The sequence below is a fragment of the Helobdella robusta genome (genome assembly GCF_000326865.2).
Source record: "Helobdella robusta unplaced genomic scaffold HELROscaffold_52, whole genome shotgun sequence".
NCBI classification, from domain to species: domain Eukaryota; kingdom Metazoa; phylum Annelida; class Clitellata; order Rhynchobdellida; family Glossiphoniidae; genus Helobdella; species Helobdella robusta.
In genome coordinates this window covers 1,066,786-1,078,250 of record NW_008705269.1, presented here as the reverse complement: position 1 = coordinate 1,078,250, position 11,465 = coordinate 1,066,786, and the positions used below count along the sequence as shown (strand labels likewise).

The window sequence follows — 11,465 nt, the reverse complement described above, 5'->3', positions numbered from 1 at the left end:
TATCTATCTATCTATCTATCTATCTATCTATCTATCTATCTATCTATCTATCTATCTATCTATCTATCTATCTATCTATCTATCTATCTATCTATCTATCTATCTATCTATCTATCTATCTATCTATCTATCTATCTATCTATCTATCTATCTATCTATCTATCTATCTATCTATCTATCTATCTATCTATCTATCTATCTATCTATCTATCTATCTATCTATCTATCTATCTATCTATCTATCTATCTATCTATCTATCTATCTATCTATCTATCTATCTATCTATCTATCTATCTATCTATCTATCTATCTATCTATCTATCTATCTATCTATCTATCTATCTATCTATCTATCTATCTATCTATCTATCTATCTATCTATCTATCTATCTATCTATCTATCTATCTATCTATCTATCTATCTATCTATCTATCTATCTATCTATCTATCTATCTATCTATCTATCTATCTATCTATCTATCTATCTATCTATCTATCTATCTATCTATCTATCTATCTATCCATCCATCTATCCATCCATCCATCCATCCATTCATTCAATCATTCATCAACGTCGTTATGATCATCATGACCGAAATGAAAAAATAGAAATATTTAAAACTCTCTTCCATGCAAACATCATGTGCGCTGGTCGGTCGGTCGGTCGGTCGGTCGGTTGGTACGTTTAAATGTTTGACGGCGATGATGATGATGATGATGATAGTGATGATGATAGTGACGATGATAATGTTGACGAAAAATAACCAAGAGGGACAAATAAACTCAATAATGATAGATTGTAGTACGACAAACGTGTTGATGATGATGATGATGACACCGGCAATGATGATGATGATGATGATGATAACAAAAGGGCCGATAATGATGAAGACAATAGTGACAACAAATCCGATGATGATGATGATGATGATGATAATGATGACAGTGATGATGATGATGATGATGATGATAGTGATGACGAAAAAAATGATGATGAGGATGATGATGGCGATGATGATGACATTTATACCCGGCAACCAACAACGTAAATAAATAATTATTCATTAAGAAAAATGACTGCAACGCTGGCTACGATGATGGTGATGATGATGATGAAGATGATGATGAAGATGATGATGAAGATGATGGTGATAATGGTGATGATGATAATGTTGATGAAGATGATGCTGATGATGATGCTGATGATGATGGTGAAGATGATGATGAAGATGATGATAATGGTTAAGATGGGGGTGAAGAAGAAAAAAAAGGAGAAGAAGAAGATGGCGATGATAAAGAAGAAGATGACGATGATGACGACGAGGATGATAATGATGAAAAAGGTAAATATGATGATAATGTGATGAAGATACATCGATAATAATTGATGGTCATGAAAATGAACAACATCATCAACAACAGCGATAAACAACCACAACAACAACCACAACAACAACCACAACAACAACCACAACAACAACAACTCTACCCAATATCACGCTCCATAAAAATTCTATTTCAACTTTTCATTCTTGCTAATATTTGTTCAAATGTAAAACAACCCAAACAAACGAACGAACGAACAAATGAAAAAAAAATACCAAACTTATACACACACACGTACACATACATACATGCATACATACATACATGCATACATTCATACATACATACATACATATATACGTACATACATACATACGTATATACATAGGGACACATTAGCACACTCAATACAGACACAAAAACATACAAGCTTAGACGGAGAAGCATGAACACACCTTGATATTACGTATAAATGAGTACATATAAACAATAAATTTATATTTATTTGCTGTTAAAAGGATATGAAAAAAGTCAAAATTTAGAAAATGAATAAAAATGGAAAAGTGTGAAAAGGTAGAAAGATAAAGAGAGAGAGAGAGAGAGAGAGAGAGAGAGAGAGAATATGGATGAAAGAAAGAGAAAGAGATAAAAGCCGAAAATAAAGAGTTAAAGAATTGGAAAAAAGAAGATAAAAAGAAAAGAAAAAATTAGTGGAAAAAATACAAAAAAAAGTTAAAGAGAGAGAGAGAGAGAGAGAGAAAAGAGAGAGAATACAACGACGAACAGTCAGAACAAAAGGAATAACATTTTAAAAATTAAATTATCTGCGAACGTACCGCCTTTAATATATTATCTTTACAAGTGTGCATCTACATCCGTGCATCATGCATAGACACACACATACATACATACATACAAACAAACAAACAAACATACAAACAAATATGTATACATACGTACAAACATACATACATTTTTCGGCGGCTGTCAGGCTTGTCTGCTCTCCCGAGGGTTTGGCGGGGGACTCGCCTGAGACATTGGTTAGACAGGCGAGTCTTTCCTGCACCGGAAACAGTAAATGGCTGCGTTTCACCCACCCGGGTTTTGTCAGCGCTAAAGTCATTTAAGAATAGTTCGTCTGGAGGCCTCGATTGCTTAAAGCCCCAACACATTAAAGATTTAATTTCAGGCCTGTCACTGCCTATCGACGAGTTTGTTAGCTCCCTAACCCAGTTTATAAATAGAATTTTATCTGGCGCTTGCCCATCCGCCACCAGCCGTTTCTTTTTTGGGGGTCGGTTGATAGTCTTGACTGAAAAAAGATGGAGAAGTTAGACCTATAGTGGTCGGTAACTTTTGGAGAAAGTTGGCCAGCAAATGTGCTCTGACCTTGGTGTTGAAAGAAACCAAGGCGAAACTTTACCCAATTCAACTGGGCGTTGGGGTGAAAGGAGGAGCTGAGGTGGCCGTACATGCGGCTCGTAAATTGGTTCTGGACCTACCCGATAAGTGGGGTTTCTTAAAAATTGACTTCAGGAATGCCTTAAATACCCTGAGAAGAAATTCGATGCTGGAGGCAGTCAAACGGCTCTGTCCCCAAATTTACAATTAGTGCCATTCCGCATATGGCCAAATTTTTTTTCTTGGTTATAACACCTGGGTGATGGAATCGTCCGATTGGGTACAACAGGGTGACCCTTTATGGCCGATGTTGTTTGCCATGACCCTACACCCGGTGTTGAAAAAATTTCTTTCGAAATTCGTTTGCGGTTACCTGGACGATATCAGTTTGGCCATCGAGGGTGCAATTTTAGCTACTGATTTCCTGTCTTTAAAAGACAATGCCACCATCATTGGGCTTGAGCTTAATATTAAAAAATGCGAATTGTACGCAAATGACTCCTTTGAAATGCCACAAGCACTGGTGGAAGTGCCCTTAGTGTCTGAGGCATCATTGAGCTTCTTGGGCACCCCATTGATGGAGGGCGAGTTTCAAAACACTTTTTTTAATAAAAAAAACTCGCAGAGCTGAAATTTGCCCTCGACCGTGTGTCTCATCTTCCGGTCCACGACGCGCTGACCATTATCCACAACGTCCTCAGTCTGCCTAGATTGATGCATTTCCTTCGTACATCCTTCTCGGTTGATGCATCCATTTTGGGCGAATTTGATGGCGCCCTGAGGTCATCGTTGTCAGCCCTATGCAATGTTGAGTTGACAGACAGGGGCTGGTCTCAGGCCCAGTTGCCGTTTTGGTTTGGAGGACTGGGGTGGTTAAGCGTGGTTTAGCTGGCACCTATAGTTTACAAATCATCTGCCGCTGCCACACTCGACCTGCAGTCTGCCCTACTCTGGCGATCTTTTACAAAATTTGGTACCCCACCAGCATCACCCAACCGAGCCAAACATTTTCAAGCTCAGATGCTGGAAGAGGCATACAAAACAACTTTTCAATTTGTGTTGTCCTCCAGCCCCGACGATGCAATTTCGGCTCGTCTGCTGGCCGCGTCAAGTGACGCGAGCTGCGGTTGGTTGAGATCCTGGCCCATCTCATCGGTGGGTTAGACTGGATGATGAGACAGTCAGGATGGCCATTGGTTTTCGTCTGGGTTTAACGGTCCACCAAAAATATCTGTGTAGGTGGGGTGCGGAGGCTAACGAACTTGGTCAGCACGGCCTGGTCTGTCGTTTGGGTGGCGGTCGTCAGTTGCGCCATTCCGCATTAAATGATTACATCTGCCGGCTTTCCTCCAAAGCTTCAATACCCGTTTTTAAAGAGCTCTCGGGAATTTCCGCGCTGAATGGAAAACGCCCAGATGGCTGCACATTGATTCTTTGGAAAGCCGGTAGGTGCCTGGCGTGGGACGTAACCGTTCCGGGCACATTAGCGGAGCGGTACGTGCACTTAACCAGCAGGGAAAGTGGTTTGGCCACAACCAGGGCATCGGATGAAAAGATTAAAAAATATGAAGGTGCCCTGTCCTCGATGGATTTTTTACCTGTTTGCATCTAGGTTCTTGGCCCGATGGACAACATCACTTCCAAATTTTTTAAAAATATTTGCAAAATGATAAGTGTCAAGTCCGGCGACAGCAGAGAGCTATTTATCGCCATGAATCATATCTTTTGTTTGCTGCAAAGGTTCTTGCGTGTTTGTGTTACCGAAAATGTTCAATTAAACGCCGACGTGAGCGAATAACGAGATATCTATATTAACCGATTTTATTCAGATGTTTGACTGTTTAGTGTCACTCATCGCTGATTTTGTTTTAACATATATATATATATACATACTACATACATACATACATACATACATACATACATACATACACACACACACACACACACACACACACACACACACACACACACACACACACATACATACATACATACATACGTGCGAAGCGTTTAACATAGATTAAAGCTGAACCCGGATATGATTATTACTTCCCTATAGTTCTAATCAATTATGGGTTCATACATACATACATACATACATACATACATACATACATACGTACATACAATTATTATGTTTTTGTTTTAACATACATACAAACAAAATGAATTTTTATTTGCTCCATAAAATTAAAGTTAAGTTAATAAATAATAGACAGTACGATTTTGATCGAGCTCCTAATGAGCTCATCTAGCACAACCTTCTAGGCAAAATATATTCCCAGTTATGTAGTTATTGTCCGTATTGTTAGATGTTGGTAGGAATTAACAGATTTGTCAATATGTTAGTAAGCCAGTAATATTTACACGTCTTCAATTACACATTAAGTCAATGCTGAAAACACAAAAAGTTCGACTAAACAGAAGATGAATTAAGCAACGCTTCTTGCAATATTATAATAGCACCATTCACAGAAGTTGGTTACTAAATGGAAACATACTTTGATAACATAAATACATTTTCGTATACAAGTCTGAAGAAAAACAGTAAATTTAATAAATCCTAGGCGTAAATTTTCAAAGTTTAACAATTATCATCATTGAATGTTAGATGTTAAAAAACCTTATCTTACTATAGTTAGTTAGTTAGTATGTTAGTGTCCCAAATGTACAACCACACACACACACTCCCACACACACTCCCATACAAACACACTTACACACACACACACACACACACACACACACACACACACACGCACACACACACACACACACACACACACACACATATATATATATATATATATATATATATATATATATATCAATTATTATTAAAATTTATCTATATAATCAAAATGTTAAATATATTTGAGCCCAAAAATGCGTTCACAAATATCCAAAGTAAGCAAACGAATAAATTTAAAAAATGTAAATTATGTTTTTCAAACTAATAACAGTGCACGCCTAACTGCTAGTCATTAACAACGATTTAACCTTTATTAAATCAAAATCAACTTCCCATCATCTTCAAATCCATTCATAAAAATATTATTCCGGGTCCTAGGACCCTTACAAAATACATGTGAATGTAAGATATTGGTTTTAGACTTATTTGACAGCAAATAACTTATCATTCTCTTACTGTTTGCGTACTTATAATAATTATTGAACGTAGTGAAAAATTTAATATTTATTGCTTGTAAACAAAAAGCGACGTGAAATAAACATTTTATTGATAAAAGTTGAGATTATTTGTTGTGGTAAATAACTTCTTGGTACGCGACCTCATCGTCGACCTGCTGATGCTTCTGATGGCTCTTCCTCCCATCATGAGTTTGACGGGATGGATCCGTGAGTGAGTGGTATGTGCCAACCCAAACGATATTGCAATATGTAACAAGTCGCAGGCAGATCGAGTGATATAAGATGTTTAGACACTTTTTTGTGAGATTAAACTTTATCTTGTTGATCAATCAAATAGATTTGATTAGTTTTTTTTACAGTACTTGAGACATGATCACGAAAAGTTAGTTTCTGGTCTAGATGAACACCCACAAAATTAACTGTTTTATTTTCTTTGATGTCATGATCATTTATTTTAATTTTGCACGGTTTTTTTGTAGTTTAAGTACTGAAATGAGCCAAAAATTGTCATTTGAGTTTTTGAAATTGTTTAAAATAAGTTTGTTTAGTGCAAACCAAGAATTCAAATGTTTTATTTCTTTCGTGTTTTAAGAAGTTTGTTAATATCTTTTCCTTCACTAAACAAATTGGAATCGTCAGCATAACAGACATAATTGAAAAATTTTGTGGCCATTGCTAGATCGTTCACAAACAAGATAAATTACAGCGATTTTGTTGATCAAATTACAATAATTTTCATTGTTACAGGTAAAAAATTGGTCTCTTGATGAGAGGTAGCTGCAGAACCAAGCCAAACTTGAATCTCTTAAACCATAATACTGAAATTTGTATAACAGAATAGAATGATCAATGCATGCAGTCAAACACTTTTGACAAGTCAATACATATTCCAACGACAAAATTTTTCTTCTCACCAGGGACGCCAATTTTTGGAATCAAATCTATATTTGCCAACTCAGTTGAGTGATTTTGTCAAAAACCAAATTGTTAAATTGTTGATTTGAAAAAAATGTTTTTTTTTATTCTAGGTATATGATTTAACGACTGTGCTCCAGTTTTTCAATAATTTTTGAAAAGGCAGGCAAAAAAGATGTTGGTCAAAAATTTTTAGCATCTGTGCTACCGCTCTCTTTAGCTATTGGAATAATCTTTGACGTCTTAAAGCATTTTGGAAAGATATGTTGAATGACATGTTGATGAAAAATTGAAAAATCACAGCAGTTGAATGTATTGTAGAAATTACTATCTTTGTCGATATGTTATCGTAACCACTTGACGTCTCTGGTTGAAAAAAATTTTGTGATCGAAATGTTTTCCAGTCTGTGTTTTCAGCAAATGACTGTTGCATAACTGGCGCTAGATTGACAAATTAGTTGTTGAGAAAAGTTGCTGGTTCCTCAATTTGTTTATCGTTTTATGTTAAGTGCTTTGTTGGTTTTTTCATTATTTTGTTTGTTAATGAGTTGATGATTGCCATCTCTTCTCTTTGTTTTGTTCTCGGAGATTAAAGTAATATTATTCTTTCAACTGTAGCATGATCTTGGTGCATAACTTTTTGCATGATTTGAGTGCTGAAAAGTCGTTTGAAGATGTTTTTTTTAAATATTTCCTATACAACATTTTTTTATTTTTACGCAACTTTTTAAGATCATTAGTTATCCACGGTTTGTTTTTGTCATTTTTCGAGTCTTTCTTTTTGATGTCACTGAACAACAAGCTTTATAATGTAGCCGAAATATGTCGATGAAGTTTCGGAAGACCACGTCCACATCATCACAGCTCAACACACTTGTCCAGTTGACGCTGCAGGAACGGTTATTCAAAACATCTATTCTGCGAGTCGAATAAGAATATTTCAAGAGTAAAACATCGACAAGTGTCTTATTGTTTATTTTTTGATTGGTGCAAGCAAAAACTGGTAAGTCGTCTGACAGATCGCAGGCTCATCTACATTCTCTATCGTCTTTCTTGACATTCTCATTTTCAAATAAGCTAGCCTCTCTTCCTCTCTTCCTCTACCTGACAACATTTACAATATTATATTAAATTTATTTTTTTATTTTTTCTAATAGAAGTCATTCTACATTTTTTAGCTCTACTCTTACATCTACCTTACTTATTAATTCCAGTGTAGTTCAAGGTTCTGCCCTTGAACCATTTACTTTCGTCATCAATGTTTCTACTTTCAAAACTCTTCATAGTTCTAATTAAATCATCAAATACGCTGACGACACCTACCTTATCATCCCATCATCTAACACAAACACTATCCAATCAGAACTCGACTCATTAACTACATGGTCAAAACGATGCAACCTGTCACTTAATCTCAATAAATCATTCGAACTCATCTTTTACAAAAAGCGTAAGAAAATAATATTATTTCCAGAACACCCATCAATCACTCGCGCGAATCAATTATAAATATTAGGCAACACATTCATCTCTACATTTATGTTGCACCTCATATCATCACATCATCACAAAAGACTTTCAAACATTTTACGCACTCAAAACGCTTTCCTCACATGGTCTCAGAGGTATCAAATTATTCGACATCACTGAATCACTAGTATCATATCCTGCATATCATATCGTATCATATCACTGCATCATATCCTACCGTCACTCAAATATAATACACACTCCATTCAAGGCTGTTCAAGAAAGTAGAAAATAACAACTACGTCATCCATCTTCTACTACCACCAATCAAAACTACTACACACAACTTTCGTCAACGCAAGCGTAACTATCAAGTCGCCACTCAATCAACATGTCAGGAAAAACCTTCCTCACAAGACACCTTAAATATATTAGCACTCAAAACTTTATCGTTTACTTAATCTAGTTTTCATTTTACTTATCGATCACCTCACTAACTCACTAAATCATTATCTAGTCCATCAATAAATTACTTTATTTATTTGCCTTTTTATACCATTAATTTATTTTATTTTCAATACTTTTCATGTTTAAACTTTTTTTTCTCCGTTATTTATTTATTCATCTATTTTTTCGTTACCATTTCATACTATTGCCTTGCATGCTGTAACAGTTTCTGCGTCTGTCAGATTCTGATTTTTTAAAGAATAATAAGAAATAAAATGGTGCCCAACTGCAAAACATTTTCAGGTTGATTTGTAACATGGATTTGTATTACTGATCCATGTTGGAATGTCAATCATGGACTTGAGGTTGTAACATGTCAAAATTTGATTCAATTGTATTTTAATTTTGCCATTATTTTCTGATGACAAATCAATGTTTAGATCTCCCAAAAGATAAATAAACTTGTTTTCGTTGTTAATTGTTCCAATAAATTATCTGTTTCTTCAAAATATTGTTTAACGTTGTAGGACGGTGGTTGATAGGTAACCATCATGATTGAGTTTTTAGATGTTAAATTGCTAACGATCTAACATTTCAAACTTTGGTGAACCAATTGCATTTAAATCATCTTTTATTCAAAAATTAGATTTGTCGTGTATATAGAAACCAACCCCTCAACCATGATTATTGTGACGATTTTAGCCAACATAACTATAGTCAAAATCATCCATCCCAACCAAACTCTCACTACGTTCGTTTAACCAGCTTTCCGTTATTGCTACAACATTAAATTTGAATTGGAAACTCGACAAATAACTTTCTAATTTTTTATTTTGTGAATCAAAATTCTTACATTCAAATGAATTAAGTTGAAGCACACATCGTTATCAAAGTTATTGCTTATTGATTTATATTCTTCGTTTAATAATTTAATATTGTCATACCTCTTACATGTTGTCTGTTTGAAGTCTAACTTGTCTTCTTTGTCATCATCACCGTTGTCATCATTAATATTTGGATTAACGTTTATTAAAGAAAATGAATCAGACATTGTTGTTGGAATTAACTTTTTTATTGTTTTTCGTTGTGCTGTTTGTGCCATAGTTTTTTTTGGATTGAACCAAAATAACGTCTTTATTTTTCATCTTAGCAGTATCACAACTTTCGACGCCTGCTCTGAACATCGTTGACTCACAATCATCGTTGTTTGGGTTCTCATTGGTGGGAGAATCTGCGCGTTTCAGTACTGGAAAACATGAAATGATGTTTATATCAATGGGTTTTAAATATTTTAAAACATCATTTCTGTAGCACTTTTTGAACAATGCTCATTGAAAAAAATGATTAATTCGTCATTTTTCTTGTTACCAATTATTTTTCTAACTCGTTTTTTTCACAAAATTTTCTTTTCAGATTTCATGACGTTACTTTGTTTAACCATCTCTGGAGTGTTGTATTATCTTGGTCATTTTTGGACTGAACAACTGTGAATGGTTGATTGATGTTTTCAGTCAGAGTCTTCGCAACATCTGCCCATAAAGTACTTTGTTGTTGTAGTAGTTGTAGTTGTTGTGGTGGTGGTTGATTTATATTCTTGTTGACTCTGTTGTCATATACTGAGTTGATCCTTTGCACAGAAGTATTGGAATTGTTTTTGTTAACTGGTTCGTAAAGAAAATATTTTTCTGTGTTGGACGCCGCATGATTTAAATTGCTTTTTAACGCCTTGATATTTTTTGCAAAATAGTTTAAAGTGTTGTATAGACACACCTGTTGTTTAGCAAGCATGCCTTTTTCAGCAAGCAAGCAACTCTTTTTTCATTTTATTCAAATTCCCGCTGACAAAAACTGCGCATTTATTAAGAATGCCATCAATTTTCATTATTTTTAACACTGTTAAACATTCCGTCAATTTGCCGCTTTTTTTGCAGTGCCTTTTGGTAGACATTTTTCAATTTCTTCATTTGTGAAGCTTTCAAACTCCTTTTTTAAGATTTTCTGCGCTGACACTACTTTCTCGTTTGTTTATCTCACAAACTTGAACTATTCGCCAAAAAAACAGTAACTCATTCAAAACAAACTGTCGATTTGCTATTTTTTTACATGTATGCATACATACATACATACATACATACATACATACATACATACATACATACACACACACACACACACACACACATACATACATACATACATACATACATACCGTTTGGACGGTTGATATTGTCGTTTCGTCAGTTAATTTTGGTGTTTTCGTTAAATGTAATCGTTTATTGATATTTTTTTGGATAGATTAACATAATTAGATTTTTGAATAATTTTATATAAAATTTAGTTTGTAAAATTCATTATTTTAGTGAAATTTGATAATCTGTAAGTTATCAAATCACGTGATAGGAATTTCCCTGATAGTAAGCGTAATTAATTATAATAATAAATTCAATAATGTCGTCCGGTAGTCGCTACTGTTGTACGAAGTGTACAATAAAAGTTCCAAGTAAAGATTTGTTGTCATGCACTTGTTGCAAGACTTTTGTTCACAATAAATGTGAAACTAACGATGATATTCTTGAAATTTTGAAAAGTGTTAAAGGTTTAAAATGGTTTTGTCAACGCTGTGTTGATTTATCTCAAGATGTTAGTTCTTTGGCTAAGTCAATGGATGCGTCTAAAAATGAATTTATTTCTTAACTAAATGAAATAAATGATAGTAACAAAAAAGTAAAACTTGACGTTGATAGCATAAAA

The 11,465-nt window shown here is 34.6% G+C and overlaps 2 protein-coding genes across 2 annotated transcripts in view; both read right to left on the bottom strand.

The window, feature by feature from the left end:
• The window catches only part of HELRODRAFT_179173 (hypothetical protein), a gene marked incomplete at both ends in the record, with an annotated part of 17,321 nt that extends 14,870 nt beyond the window's left edge, over positions 1–2,451 (bottom strand). The window contains 2 exons of the mRNA XM_009028010.1: positions 1,784–1,836; positions 2,301–2,451. Coding sequence (XP_009026258.1) covers positions 1,784–1,836; positions 2,301–2,451 — 204 coding nt within the window. The remainder of the gene's footprint in view (positions 1–1,783; positions 1,837–2,300) is intronic.
• Positions 2,452–3,382: 931 nt separating this feature from the next.
• On the bottom strand, positions 3,383–4,337 carry HELRODRAFT_179172 (hypothetical protein; the record flags this gene model as incomplete). Its single annotated transcript, XM_009028009.1, has 2 exons — positions 3,383–3,506; positions 4,063–4,337. The coding sequence occupies 2 exons, from the start codon at positions 4,335–4,337 to the stop codon at positions 3,383–3,385; spliced, it is 399 nt and encodes a 132-aa protein (XP_009026257.1).
• Positions 4,338–11,465: the final 7,128 nt, after the last annotated feature.